This window comes from Tachyglossus aculeatus, chromosome X5, assembly GCF_015852505.1.
Source record: "Tachyglossus aculeatus isolate mTacAcu1 chromosome X5, mTacAcu1.pri, whole genome shotgun sequence".
Lineage (NCBI taxonomy): Eukaryota > Metazoa > Chordata > Mammalia > Monotremata > Tachyglossidae > Tachyglossus > Tachyglossus aculeatus.
Genome location: NC_052097.1, coordinates 5,206,736 through 5,222,446, shown reverse-complemented (window position 1 = coordinate 5,222,446; position 15,711 = coordinate 5,206,736). Strand labels below are relative to the sequence as shown.

At 44.5% G+C, this 15,711-nt stretch overlaps 1 protein-coding gene across 3 annotated transcripts in view; it reads left to right on the top strand.

Moving 5' to 3' along the window:
• Positions 1–15,711, top strand: part of WDFY3 (WD repeat and FYVE domain containing 3) — a 226,385-nt gene that overhangs the window by 91,293 nt on the left and 119,381 nt on the right. For all 3 annotated transcript variants that reach the window (XM_038769261.1, XM_038769260.1, XM_038769259.1), the window contains 3 exons: positions 747–1,204; positions 5,906–5,989; positions 12,811–12,988. In XM_038769261.1, the coding sequence (XP_038625189.1) occupies positions 747–1,204; positions 5,906–5,989; positions 12,811–12,988 (720 nt within the window). The remainder of the gene's footprint in view (positions 1–746; positions 1,205–5,905; positions 5,990–12,810; positions 12,989–15,711) is intronic.

The window sequence follows — 15,711 nt, the reverse complement described above, 5'->3', positions numbered from 1 at the left end:
CCCAATGATTAGAACAGTGCTTGGTATTTGTTAGTAAGTGCTTAACAAATACCATAATTATTAGTATTATTACATTCCCTCCCTACAGTGAGCTTACAGCCTAGAGGAAGGGACAGCATGTAACCAGATCTACTCAATTCAGATATGGATCCCATATGAAATCTCATTTGGGCAGACGTGGGGATTTGTTGAACCAGTGTGTCCTCGTGGAACGAGTAATAATAATAACAATTATGGTATTTGTTAAGCGCTTACTGTTGGTCAGGCACTGTACTAAGCGCTGGGGTGGATACAAGCAAATAGGGTTGAACACAGTGTCTGTCCCATGTGAGGCTCACAGTTTCAGCCCTCATTTTACAGATGAGGCAGCTGAGGCTCAGAGAAGTGAAGTGACTTGGCCATGGTCACAATGCAGAAAAGTGGCAGAGCTGGGATTAGAACCTATGACCTTCTGATTCCCAGGCCTGTGTTCTATCCACTATGCCATGCTGCTTCTCTACAAGGGTGGGCGTCAGTTTTTAGACTTGTGTAGGCCTCAGGCCTGTCAATTTTTAGAGCATTCAGTTGACCAATGGAAGTTTTCCAGTGCCCTAAGCGTAGCTCCAGCTAGGTCTTACCGTCTGTATTTGGGTAAAGTCACATTGGATTGTGTTGTTGGATTTCGTATTGGTCCATAGAGAAGAAGCATTCAACGATCACTGAGCTCCCATTTCTTCACTGTCATCCCTCTTCCCCTATGTTCACAGGCCCTCCTGTCGGTCCTGAGAGAGAGTCACCGCACCAGAACTGTTTTTCGGAAAGTCGGGGGATTTGTGTACGTCACATCTTTGCTTGTCGCTATGGAGAGATCCTTGAGCTCTCCGCCCAAGAATGGCTGGGAGAAAGTGAACCAGAACCATGTGTTTGAGCTCCTCCACACGGTTTTCTGCACGCTGACTGCGGCCATGCGCTACGAGCCGGCCAACTCGCATTTCTTCAAGACGGAGATCCAGTACGAAAAGCTGGCAGACGCTGTTCGATTTCTCGGCTGTTTCTCTGACTTGCGAAAAATTAGTTCCTTGAATGTCTTCCCCTCGAACACCCAGCCATTTCAGAGATTACTAGAGGACGATCTGATTGGCATGGAGTCGGTGTCACCCACATTGCGACATTGCAGTAAACTGTTCATTTACCTCTACAAGGTAGCGACGGATTCTTTTGACAGGTATGTATGGGCTTTGTTCTTCCCTAGACATTAAATTGCGTGGAAAGCTTGACCGATCAGTTTCAAAGAAAGGTATGATTTCATTCTTCTCTAGTGAAGAAGCCCAGGCTTGACCCTCTTTTCTGGAAAATGTATCTGGTCCTGTTTGTACAAAATCAATGAGTGCCTTTTTTTTCCCCCCTCAGGAGAGATTTGCAGCCTAGATTCAAGTAGCTTCTGAGGCATTTGAAAGAACAGTTATGAGGTTGTCGACATTTATGCCATAGTGACCAACAGTTTTATAAAAGAACCAGTCCCAAATACCGTGGCAACTAAGGCTTTTGAAGCACTTAACTCAGATGCTCCACAGAAGGGAAGGAAAACATGCTTCTTTTAACAAAGACAATTAGTTTAGGTGGCTAGGCAACATGCCTTCATTTTTCCTACCCTATTAAAACTAGTCTAACCTAAGTAACATAAAGTCAATTTCCATTTTTTACATCATGATAAACAATTGTGGTATTTGTTAAGCCCTGAAACTGTTCCAAGCACTGTGCTAACCACTGGGATGGTTATAATGCAAACAGATCAGACACAATCCCCATCGAACATGGGCCTCCAGTCTGAGTGGGAAGTGTCTTATCCCCTTTTTCTAGCTGAGGAAACTGAGGCATAGAGAAATTACCTTTCACAAGGTCACAAAGCAGGCAAGTGCTAGAGTAGGGATTGGCGCTTAGGTCCCCTGACACTTCATTTATTCAATCATATGTATTGAGCACTTACCGTGTTCAGAGCACTGTACTAAGCACTTGGGAAAGTACAATACAACAACAGAGAGAGAGAATCCCTGTCTACAGCGAGCTCGGGGAGACAGGCATCAGTACGAGTAGACATCATTAGAAATAAATAAAATTACAGACACTCATCCCCGTACTCTTTACACAAGGACATGTTGCCTCACCAGACCCCAAGGTCTGACCAAATGAGACTTAATACCAGATCTGTATTTGAATTGAGTAGATCCAGTTATATGCTGTACATTTAGTCATCCTCCTTGCTGCCCACCTTCTCCTGGACCTTGGAGCAGTTCTGAGTCTGTCCGTCTTCAATCCAGGCCAGGTGGGTTAGGTTTCAGATGCTCCCACAGGCTGCCTCTTCCCCACGTCCCTTCACGCTGCCGCGCCGCCCCCCCCCCCGCCCCATGCCACTCTGTCTATGGGAACACACTACCAGCAGCTCTCTTTTTTTAAATGGTATTTGTTAAGCACTTACTATGTTCCTGGCACTCTACTAAGCACTGTCCCTTTCTCTTTCTCTCTCCTTCTTCCCCTCTTTCCCCCTCTCTCCCTTTTTCTCTCCCTCTCTCACCCACTCTCCCTCTTTTCCTCTGTCTCTCCCTCTCCCTTTCTCTCTCCCTCTGCCTTTCTGTCTCCCTCCTTCCCTGATCCATTCATATGTAAATTACTCCACCTCCTGCAGTAGATTCTCTCCCTCTCCCCCTCTGTCTCACCCCCTCAATTTCACTCTCTCTCACTCTTTCTCTCTTTTCCTCTTTCTTTCTCCCTCTTTTCCTCTCTCTCCCACTCTCTCTCCCTCTCTTTTTTAAATGGTATTTGTTAAGCACTTACTATGTTCCTGGCACTCTACTAAGCACTGTCCCCTTACCTTTCTCCTTCTTCCCCTCTTTCCCCCTCCCTCCCTTTCTCTCTCCCTCTCTCACCCACTCTCCCTCTTTTCCTCTCTCTCCCTTTCCCTTTCTCTCTCCCTCTGCCTTTCTGTCTCCCTCTCCCTCTCTTTCTCGCTTTCTCTCCCTTCCTTTCTCTGTCTCCCTCTTTCTCTCTCCCTGTCTTCCCCCCCATTTTCGTCTCCCTCTCTCCCTTTCTCTCCCCCTCTTCTCTCCCTCTCTCTCCTTCATACTGAGGCCTCTAACCTCAGTTGTTCAGCTCCCTCTCTCCCCTCCTCCACCTCCACTCCCTAGCCTGCTCCTTCCATCAGTCCACATAGGCTACTGGTGGTGAGGGGCAGAACCACAGGCCTCCAGCCCCCTTGGCCTGGAACTCCCCCGGAAAACACAGGCCAGAAATAATCTGTCAGGGGACCTATCAATTAGTCAACAGCATTTATTGAGAGCTTACTGTGTGCAGAGCATTATACTAAGTGTTTGGAAGAATAGAGTAGAACAGTCCCTGTCCTCAAGGAGTTTACAATCTAGAGGGGCAGCATGGCTTAGTGGAAAGAGCATGGGTTTTGGAGTCAGAGGTCATGGGTTCAAATCCTGGCTCTGAAAATTGTCAGCTGTGTGACTTTGGGCAAGTCACTTAACTTCCCTGTTCCTAAGTTACCTCATCTGTAAAATGGAGATTAAGACTGTGAGCCCCCTGTGGGACAACCTGATCACCTTATAACCTCCCCAGCGCTTAGAACAGTGCTTTGCACATAGTACGCACTTAATAAATGCCATTATTATTAAATACACTACAGAGGGGGAAATGGCAGAGTAGAGGATATAAGTATAAGTGCTTTGGGACTGGGGGTGGGGTAAGTATCAAAGTACTCCCTTTCCTTTGAGTGGTTCCCCCAGGGTTACTCACAGGTAAAAGGAGTCCTGGTCCCTGATTGGGCCTTTTGGCTTTATTAATAATCACACTATATAAAGAATACCTTTAGCATCTGTAACCTAAATGTGCACTCACTTTCAGGGCAAATCCCAAGAAGCAGTGTAGTCTAATGGGTAGAGCATGGGTCTGGGCGTCAGAAGGATCTGGTTTCTTAATCCTGACTCTGCCACTTTCTGCTGTGTGACCTCGGGCAAGTCACTTCACTTCTCCGGGCCTCTGTTACCTCATCTGTAAAATGGGGTTTATGACTGTGAGCCCCATATGGGACATTGACTATGTCCACCCTGATTAGCTTGCATCTATCCCAGAACTTAGTACAGCGCCTAACAAATGCCATTCCTCGCCCCTCCCTCCAAAAAGAGAGAGAGCGAGAGAGAGAGAGAGCGAGAGAGAGAGAAAGAGAGGAATGTGATGGAAGTAGCCATTTTAGGAAGGGGAAAAAGGCAGAACCAGAAGTCCAAAGTCTTAGCAAGGCCTAGCAGAAAGAGCAGAGTTAGTCTTATGAATGGTCATTTCTGGGTTTTACTTCGAATTTGTTTGCCCATCTGAGATGAGGCTCTCTGAATTGTAAAGTGGAAGGACCACTTCTTCCTGGGACTTGTGAATTGTGCTCGGAAAAGTGGAAGCGTTGGGTTTGCTGTTTTTATGTTTGTTCAGAAGAGAGCTAACCGTATGCGCTATAGTTCACTGCTCATAGAGGTGAGGAACTCCAGAACTGAATGAGCAACCTGCGGGGATTCTAAAAACCCAAAGTAGCAACCTTTTCATTAAACCATTCGTTCAGCCTCTCTTTCCCATATTCTGTAGGCAGTAGCGTCACAACCTTCCTGGACCTTGCTTAATAGTATTTCCAAGCAGAATGGCTTAGTGGAAAGAGCACGGGCTTGGGAATCAGAGGTCATGGGTTCTAATCCCGACTCCTCCACTTGTCAGCTGTGTGAATTTGGGCAAGTCACTTCACTTCTCTGTGCCTCAGTTACCTCGTCTGAAATGGGGTTTAAGACTGTGAGCCCCACATGGGACAACCTGATTAGCTTATATCTACCCCAGTGCTTGGCACATAGTAAGCACATAAGAAATACCATTATTACTATTACTATCGGCCAGCCCTGCATTGTGGCACTTTTGGGTCAATCTAATCAATCAGTGGTATTTCTTGAGCACCTATTGTATGCAGAGCACTGTAATGAGTACTAGGGTGACTACACTGTAACAAAGTTAACCAAAACCAAAAAAGATACCTGCTTTAGTCTTCTGAACCAATCAACCAACCAGTGTTATTTGTTGAGCCCTTTTCCTCATGCCGAGCACAGTGAAGCAGCGTGGCTCAGTGGAAAGAGCCTGGGCTTTGGAGTCAGAGGTCATGGGTTCGAATCCCGGTTCCACCACATGTCTGTTGTGTGACCTCGGGCAAGTCACTTAACTTCTCTGTGCCTGTTACCTCATCTGGAAAATGGGGATTAAGACTGTGAGCCCCACGTGGGACAACCTGATCACCTTGTATCCCCCCCCCAGTGCTTAGAACAGTGCTTTGCACATAGTAAGCGTTTAACAAAAGCCATCATTATTATTAGTAGTAGTAGTAGTATAGGTGCGTGGAAAAGTCCAGAAGTAGTGATCCAGGTAATGGGAAGGTGGCTATTGTCGCCTATTGTTTTCTCTTCTGTTCCCTAATTCAACTTTAATAATGTTCACATTTCTTCGAGGGTGCTATTGGCCTTACTTCTAGGCTGCCCTGTGTCTCTGCTTCTCCATCATTTACATTCGAAATGGGTGATTGCTCAGATTATACCGCCTCGAGCTTTTCCTCTGCTTCACCTTAAGGCAAATCTGAATGGATTGGTTTGGATCAGCTCGGATCAGCAGAGGCCAAAGTTGGGTCTTTTATGGAGAACCCAAAATGGTTCAGTGTCCAACGTGATAGAAAATTCCCTAGCGAAGTGCTCTCTGCATGCATGCCTGTCTGCTTCCCTGAGGGCTCGTGTCTTCTTTTCCCCTTACTGGGCGTGGGCCGTATCGGGATTCTTGCACCAACTAACCAACCGCCTGCTTCTTGTACTCTCTTCTCATGTGTCTAAAACACCTGTGTCTGTTTTGTCTGTAGTCGTGCAGAACAGATTCCTCCCTGCCTGTCAAATGAGGCTTCTCTTCCCTCTCCTTGGGGTACGCCAGCTTTGTCCCGGAAAAGGTACTGACCACATAAGAGAAATTGACCATTCTCTGCTGGGTTTTTTTTTTTTTCCTTTCTTTCTTTCTTCCTCCTGTGCTCCTCTTTGTAGCAGTTTTGTGGTTCTCTTCAGCTGCTTTTTGCATCAGATCACGGTTTGGCTTAACTGTGTTGGCCAGCCCTGCATTGTGGTACGTTTGGGTCAAACTAATCAATCAGTGGTATTTCTTGAGCACCTATTGTGTGCTTCTTATTCCTTTGACTATGATTGGGGTTGGGCTGGGGTGGGGGGGGTGGGAGGGGATTTTTCAGATTGATATACCATCTTACATAAGTTTGATTAATCAGACTGGTAAGTTTAGATATTAATCAAACAATTCTGAAGTGCTCTTGTTGCCTTATTGGATGTCTTGTTGTAGAAGGTTTTACCATGTGGAAACTCAATATGTTTTCAAAGCACATTTTCTCTAAACCATGGGAAAGAGTCCTCTCTGCCTCCTCCAGGATGTTTTAATGTAATAATAATAATTATTATGGTTTGTGCCAAACACTGTTCTAAACACTGGAGTAGACACAAGGTAATCAGGTTGGACACATTTGGCTGAGTGTATGTGCAAGTGTGTGTTTGGGGGTGATTCATTTTTATACAAGTTAATTTGAGGAAGATAATTTTCACATCATATAAGATTTGGTGGTAACTGAAATGCAAGCAAGAGGGTGGAGCTTTTGCTCAGCTTTAGTTCATCCAGTAGCTCCTTTAAATCATTCCAAGACTGGTCAACGTAAAATAGTTTGAAATGTGAGCAAAAAACCTGCCCAACACTTGAAAAGATCTGCCTCTGAAATGAATCAGGTGGTTCTTTTTTCTCAGAAAGCTCCCACCTAATGCTTCTCTCTGACCTGTCGAGATCCCTCTCGTGTATAAAACTTGGGAATTTGAAGTACCAGTAGTTGATGGCCAAGAAGACAGTGACAGAAGCATGGAAAATCTGCATTGAAACTGGAAAACAAGGATTAGAGCTTGCCCCATCTCCCTTGTAGCAGTTAAAAAGTGTTTCAAGGTTGTTTTTATCATAGCTGTCTTTCCAAGAAATCTGACTTCGCTGTGTTGTTAGATTCTCTCTTTTCTAAGACTAAGATAATAGTGATTCGTTGGAGAAATCTTGAGGCCAAAACAGTTTCACCATTAGACTTTTGTTTTTTCTCTTATAAGAGTTTAGATGAGAGCAGGGATGGTGTTTTGTGATTCTATTGTACTCTCCCAGTGCCTTAATGGTCAGCACACATTAGGACCTCAATAAATACTATTGATGGATCAAACAAAGTGATAAGATAGTCCACACAGTTGTGTAGGTCATTGTGCCATTCGTGAATTGTGTTCCCATCTTCACCTGCGCAGTCTTGTATCTTAGAAACCGAGAAATGGATCAGGTAGTCTTTCTCCAGAAAGCAACAATGCAGCAAATACAAATGTTATTATTATTTTTTCTGCCTCTTGCTCAGCAGAAATCATTACTTTCTCTGGACATATGGGGCATATCTTCTGGTGAAGTTATAGTCTACAATCCTTGTTAGCTTTGGCAATTCCCATTTGCTTACTTGGGCTATCCGGAAGTGAGCCAGACTGAAAAGCAGCAATTTTGCTAACTGGAAGATCTGGTTTCTTTAAACATAGCTTCACAGGTTCTATTAATGTAATCTGTGCATTAATTAGACCCCAGTTAAGTTATAACACAGGCAAATGATAAGGCTCTGTTTAAACATAAAATTTTAAATGAACACTTTACTCTGCTATTTTTATTTCTGCCTGCTGCTCCTTCCCTCACTCAGAAAAGGAACACAGAAATCAAAGAAATTCATTTCCAAGATAAGAACAGACGCTTTCTTTCCTGAGCCAGGGAATCCTCAGGCCCCATCTTCTTCAATCAGTTAATCAATGTTCCTAAGTGAACGCTTACTGCATGCAGAGCACTGAACTAAGCACTTGGGAGAGTACAATGCATCAGAATTGGTAGTCGTGCCCCCTGCCCAAAACGATCTAATAGCCTAGAGATGATCTTATAGTCTTTCCCCCAAAACCCATAAGAAGTAGAGTTGACCTTTTGAAGACATGGGTGCTGGTAGATAATTTAGGAATTGCTAAGCTCAGTTAACTGGATACGACATGTCTGTCTATGTTCTTTACATGGCTCTGTTATATGTTGGATTATCATCAGCCCCATAACTACTGGCAGTGATAGTCACTAAGGATATGAATTGGCTGGTGTTTCTCTCTGTGTGTATGTGTGTGTGTGTGTGTAGAGGTAGGCAAAGAGAAAAGGTAAAGGAGGAAAATGCAGCAATTTCAGTGTCCCCTTAACCTTCCTACTCTTTTTGCCTCTCCTGGAGGAGTGCCAGTGATTTTTTTCGGAAGGCCGAAGGTTGAAGGGGGTGAGGAGGCAGTTGAGCAGTGCATAATAGTAATTATGGTATTTGTTAAGCACTTACTATGTGCAAGGCACTATACTAAGCCTGGTGTTTGTTAAGCACTTACTATGTGCAAGGCACTATACTAAGCCTGGTGGGGTAGATGCAAGATAATCGGGTTGGACACAGTCCCTGTCCCACATAGGGCTTAAAGTCTTAATCCCCACAGTCCAGATGAGGCAGCTGAGGCACAGAGCAGTTAAGGGACTTGACCAAAGCAACACAGACAAGTGGGGGAGCCAGGATTAGAACCCATGACCTTTTGACTCCCAGGCCCATGCTCTACCCGCTTGGCCGTGCTGCTTCTCCAATTGCATATTTATCACCCTCTGGATAGTTTGGTCATTTGAACCTATGATGCCAGTTTTGGTTCTCTCTCCCCACCCCCTGAGCCCTGGCCTGACCATTCATCTGCTCCAAATAGCTAATCGGTTCCATATCTGCCGCTCATCAGCAAGACACCAAGGCTGGTGAAACACATACCATCTTGAAATGGTAAGATTTTTAGGTAAACCGTCAAGGGAAGCAGCATGGCTTGGTGGACAGAGCAGGGGCCTGGGAATCTGAAAGACCTGGATTCTAAATACCAGCTCTGACACTTGTCTGCCGTGTTACCATGGGCAGGTCACTTCACTTACCTGGGCCTCAGCTTCCTCACCTGTAAAATGTGAGCAAGTGAAAGATAGGGAAGACAAGGGAGAAGTTGAGACTTTAGAGAAAAGATATGAATGGGGAAAAAAGAAAAAAAAAGGAAGGCCTATTGTGGTCTCGCGTAGTTCACAATATCATACTAACAATCACACTAACACCTTATATTTACACAGAAAACAAAGCCTCTTACAAACCATTACATTAATCTTCATGCTATGCTCATAAACAGTAAGGCAGTAAGTCCTGCATTTCTTGAGATTTTCCAGTTGAGTACAAGTCAAGTTCAACTGAAGAAAGGCTAATTACCAATCCTCCTTTATTGGATTGAAAGGCAGACTTGCAGCACAGCTTCGAATGATTGATTTCCTTATTACCATAAGGCCATTATAAAGCAAGAGGTATCTGCTTAACCACTTTGTCAAAATACCACAGTTGTCTTACTGTGAACAACACATAAACATCATGTTAGAAGTAAAAATATGGTTGTGCCATTCAAGGCCTCCATGGAGCTTTTTTACCCAAACAAATTGTATTTCAAAAATATTTATAGTATTGCCTTTGTTTTGCTTGCAAGAAGCTGACAAACTTTTCTACAGGTAAATAATCCAACTGCCTATCCAAACAAAATCAGAAGTTTGAGCAAAAGTACAGTCAATTCTGTCCATGAGGGGAATTTCACGCTACAGGAAAGGAGTACAGAACTAGAAGGAAGCAAGAAATCCAGCAAACACCTTCTCCATATCAGACTTCTAGCCTCTGAGTCGAGTTCAGATCTCATAACCCATGTGGTTCCTTTGCTTGCTGATAGCTGACACTTACTGAGCGCCTCCTGGATACTTCCCACTACCCCCTTTCCCCCCACCCATTTCAACCTGATTGTCTTGTATCTACCCTAGTGCTTAGAAGAGTGCTTGGCACATAGTAAGTGCTTAACAAATCTCATAAAAACAAAAAACAATCTCCTCCTGTTTTTGCCTCCCCTTCTAGACTGTAAGCTTGTTGGGGGCAGGGAATGTGTCTTTTTATTGTTGTATTATAGTCTCCCAAGTGCTTAGTACAGTGCTCTGCACATAGGGCTCAGTAAATACAATTGATTTACTAGAGGTATTAAAATCCTGTCCATGGGGTTTTCAATAGGTAAAGTCTTCATGGCGTAGTCAAATTTATCCTTCACCATCCCCCAGAATTTGTATTGTGGACAGGAGTCAGGAGAGGCTGGAGGAAGGAATGTGTCTATTGCTATATCATATTCTCCAAGCACTTAGTACAGTGCTCTGCACACAGTAGGTGCTCAGTAAACATGAATAAATGAAAGGAGCTCAGTTGACAGGCTGATATAGTAGACAAGTTGCAATATAAAAAGTCCTCGGTCCGATATGGTGGATTCATTCATTGTCATATTTATTGAGCACTTACTGTGTGCAGAGCACTGTATTAAGTGCTTGGAGAGTACAATTCGGCAACAAATAGAGACAATCCCTACCCAACAACGGGCTCACAATCTAGAAGTGGGGAGACAAACAAAAACCAAATAGACAGGCATCAACAGTACCAATATAAATAAATAGAATTATAGGTATATGCACATCATTAATAAAATAAATAGAATAATAAATATGTACATATATATACAAGTGTTTTGTGCTGGGAAGACCTATCAAAAGACCAAGAACCAAGGTTCCAAAGCCAGTGGTATTTGTTCCACCGCCCCCTGCCTTTTCTCAAGCAGGATCCCATCTAGAAGAGCTAGGAAAAAAAACCCTGGATTATGTAATAGTAGTGGCATTTGTTAAGCACTTACTGTGTGTCAGGCACTGTACTAAGTGCTGGGTTGGATACAAGCAAATCATGTTGGACACAGTCCCTGTTCTATGTGGGGCTCACAGCCTCAATCCCCATTTTACAGATGAGGGAACTGGGGCACAGAGAAGTGAAGTGACTTGCCCAGGATCACACAGCAGATAAGTGGCAGAGCCAGGAATAGAACCCATGACCTGCTGACTCCCAGGCCTGGGCTCTATCCATTATGTCATGCTGCTTTCGTAGGATAATATTCCATATTATAATATTTCATATTATGTGGGAAGCAGGAAGAGCAAGAAGCTCCTAGAAATCCACTTCTTCATGTGCTTGGGATGTCACAACTTTCTGAAAAACATCCCTCATATGGGAGGACGAGGGGTTCTAATCCCAGCTGCACCATTTGTCTGTTGTGTGACCTTGGGCAAGTCACTTCACTTCTCTGTGACTCAGGTACCTTATCTGTAATTTGGGGATTGAGATTGTGAGCCCCACATGGGCAGGGACTCTGTCCAACCTGATTTACTTGTATCCACCCTAGCACTTAGTACAGTGCCTGGCACATAGTAAGCGCTTAACAAATACCATAATTATTATTAGGATGAGAGAGGCAGGAGCCTTGGGTTAAAATGGAAGGCATTCATGGGCTGAATTTATAACAAGCCTGTAGATGTGAGGGAGGGGAGCTGTATGCAGTATAGGAATTTGTCAAAGGGAGAATGAGCTTTTCCTAGAAAACACAACCATGCCAACGGTCTCCGCTTCCAAATCATTGCCCACAAAGCGTCTGCTCACAAAGCTACCCCCATGCCAGTGCGCTGAATCAGCGTTGCCCTTGGCGACAATAATATGGCATGCCACACAGAAGGCTGAGAGAGTCTTGTTGGAACCTTTTGGCAGAAGGGGCTGCTTCCAAATCAGTGGTATCCAAGCATTCCTTCCCTCAGGCCAAAAGGCTGCACTTGCAAACTTCTGAAGTTTCAGAGGCAGGGTATTTAGATGTTACTTATTGGATGGAGTGGCACTTGAAGGGAGAAAAATGCCCTCCCGAATATGTCCGACAAGACTCTCTCACTGACGGCAGCCAGAGACTGGTGTTGGGGAAGCAGCATGGCTTAGTGGCTAAAGTATGGGTCTGAGAATCACATGAACTTGGGTTCTAATCCCCGCTCTGTCACTTGTTTGCTGTGTGATCTTGGGCAAGTCACTTCAATTCTCTGTGCCTCAGTTACCTCATTAAAATGGGGACTAATGCTGTGAGCCCCATCTGGGACAGGGACTGTGTCCAACCTGGTTAGCATGTATTCTTCACCACTGTTTATAAAAGTGCTTGACACATAGTAAGCGCTTAACATATACTATTACTATTATTGTTACTAATAAAGAGGGTCTTGGGACTGGATCCAGGCTGGTTCAGCAGAGGGAGGAGTTCGTTGCTCTCTCCACCTTTGTGTGACATGAGGGTGGCATCATCACAGAGTAAAAAGAGCCCATCGGACTCAAGTAAAGGCCATTTTGAAAGGACAAGGGTGTCTATTATCATTTGCTCTGCAGAAAAAAACTCATTTTTGCCGTTAGTTCTATTACTCTCCCATTAGTTCTACTCCTCTCCCATTAGTTCTACTCCTCTCTCCCACCAGAAAGAAAGCACTCCCTCTTTCTGCTTCTGTGCAATCTGAGGTGCTGATGACCAAGAGTCAAACAGCAGGAAGGAAGAGGAGAAGCAGAGGTCCCAGATTGTTGGCTAATCCAAAATCCGATCCTGAACGATTAGTTTGACACGCATAGCTGGGGGCAATCTGTCCCTTGCGAGAGGGTAGAACTGTCCCACGACATCTGGGGTTTGTTGTGCACGCTGTTTGACGCGTGTCTAGGGAGAAGCCTATCTAGGGGGATGATTTTTGTTTTCTTTCTTCTGGCTTTAGGCACGTGAACCATTCGGTCTCGACACCCCCCATTTATCCTCCGAAAAACGTTGCGGATCTGAAGGTCCACCCGGCTGCCCCATCTGTCCAGACCACGGAGGCAGTGGTCATCCACCCAGGGGCCATGCTGGCTATGCTGGATCTCCTAGCCTCAGTGGGATCGACGACCCAGCCTGAGGTAAGCCCGGGGTCATCTCCATGCTCCCTCTCCTTCTCCCAAGTGGGAATGAACGTGGGGACGGGACTTCCTGTCTCGGGTGGTGAGGGTGTGGCAGAATGAAGAAACTCTCTCTGCCTGCTTCCTGGTGCATTCTGGCAATATGTGTGTAAAGGTCGCAGCCAGTTGTGGAAACACTTAGCAAGCCAGCCAGAAGCAGCATGGCCCAGTGGATAGAGTCCAGGGCTAGGAGTCAGAAGAACCTGTGTTCTAATTCTGGCTCTGCTACTTTCATTCAATCATTCATTCAGTCGTATTTATTGAGTACCTATTGTGTGCGAAGCACTGTACTAAGCACTTGGGAAGTACAAGTTGGCAGCATATAGAGATGGTCCCTACCCAACAACGGTCTCACAGTCTAGAAGGGGGAGACAGACAGCAAAACAAAACATGTAGACAGGTGTCAAAATCGTCAGAATAAATAGAATTATAGCTATACGCACATCATTAACAAAATAAATAGAATAGTAAATATGTACAAGTAAAATAAATAGAGTAATAAATCTGTTTGGGCTCTTAACTTCTCTGTACCTCAGCTACCTCATCTGGGGATTAAGAGTGTGTGGCCCAGGTGGGACACCGACTGCGTCCGACCAGATTAGCTTTTAATAATAATAATAGTATTTGTGAAGCGCTTACTATGTGCCAAACAATGTTCTAAACTCTGGGGTAGATTCAAGGTAATCTGGTTGGACACAGTCCCTGTCCCACATGGGGCTCACAGTCTTAATCCCCGTTTTTACAGATGAGATAACTGAGATACGGAGAAGTGAAGTGACTTGCCCTAGCTCACACAGCAAGCATGTGGCAGAGCCAGAATTAGAACCCACATCTTTTGACTCCCAAGCCCGTGCTCTTGCCACTAGGCAATGCTGCTTCCTCCAGCTCTTAGTACAGTGCCTGGCACATAGTAAGAGCTTAACAAAGCCTCCCCTACCACCCTACCTCCTTTCCCTCCCCACAGCACTTGTATATATTTGTACATATTTATGACTCTATTTTTACTTGTACACATTTACTACTCTATTTTATTAATGATATGCATGTAGGTATAATTCCATTTATTCTAACGGTTTTGATACCTCTCTACATATTTTGTTATGTTGTCTGTCTCCCCCTTCTAGACTGTGAGCCCGTTGTTGGGTAGGGACCGTCTCTATGTGTGGCCGACTTGTACTTCCCAAGTACTTAGTACAGTGCTGTGCACACTGTAAGTGCTCAATAAATACGATTGAATGAATTGAATGAATGAACAAAAGCCATTTAATTAAAAAAAAATTCTGGAGCTCTGCATAATCAGCAGATGGGCATCTGTGGCCCAAAGTGGTAGTGTAAACACCAGAAATGGAATGCCCCTTGAAAACCTGCCACCATCCCCCCATCCAATGATGTGTCATAGGAAATATTCGGTGTCTAGCCTAGCAATTCTCAAGGGTCTCAACGGTGGTTACAGGCTTTGCTTGAGAGCCCTGGGCCTTGGCTGAGGATGTTAGAATGGGGTTGATTCATTCATTTATTCCGTCATTCATTCAGTCATATTTGTTTGCACTTACTGTGTGCAAAGCACTGTACTAAGCCCTTGGGAAAGTACAATCTAACAATATACAGACACAAGACAGAGAGAGAGAGAGCACCATGGGAGGAGGAGAGGGAAATTCTCCGTGATTTCTCCAAATTATGCTACAGAAAATCAGCCACAAAACCACCCATGTTACGTCATGTGACGTAGTGGAAAGAGGTTAGGTCTGGAAGTTGGAGGCCCTGGGTTTTAGTTCTGGCTCCACAGCTTGTCTGCTCTGTAACCTTGGGCAAGTCTCTTAACTTCTCTTTGCCTCAGTTCCCTCACCTGCAAGATGAGGATTCAGTAGTTGTTCTCCCTCCCACATAGACTGTGAGCCACCCATGGAACCTGATTATCTTGTCCTATCCCAGTGCTTAGTACAGTGCTTAGCATACAGTACCATATAATACAAATACCCTTATTATAATTATCATCATTATTTTTATTATTATTAATATTGCCAAATCTGTGACCTTGGACAAGTCTCTTAACTTCTCTTTGCCTCAGTTCCCTCACCTGCAAGATGGGGATTCAGTAGTTGTTCTCCCTTCCATTTAGACTGTGAGCCACCCATGGAACCTGATTCTCTTGTACCTATCCCAGCGCTTAGTACAGTGCTTAGCATACAGTACCATATAATACAAATACCATTATTAAAATTATCATCATTATTTTTATTATTATTGATATTGCCAAATCTGTGACCTTGGGCAAGTCACTTCACTTCTTTGTGCCTCAGTTTCCTCATCTGTAAAATGGGGATTAGGATTTTGAGCCCCATGTAGGACATGGATTGTGTCCAATCCGATGAGCATATACATATCCCAGTGTTTAGCTCAGTGCCTGGGACATAGTAAGCGTTTAAGAAATATCATTAAAAAAAATAAGCGGAGCCTATGCTTAGGAACCTGGTTAAGGGCTCTTTGGAGACAAGGGCTCTCAGCGGGGCATTGAATTCACTGCCCTAGGGCTGCCCTTTATGGAGGACTCGCTGAAAATTGACCCCAGCCATCATGAGGCAAAAGTGGTGGGGGGAGTATGGAAGAACCTGAGGAAAGAGGGTAGAGAAGGGAGAGGACAGTAAGGGCACAAATGGGATAATAATAATAATTATGGTTTGTAT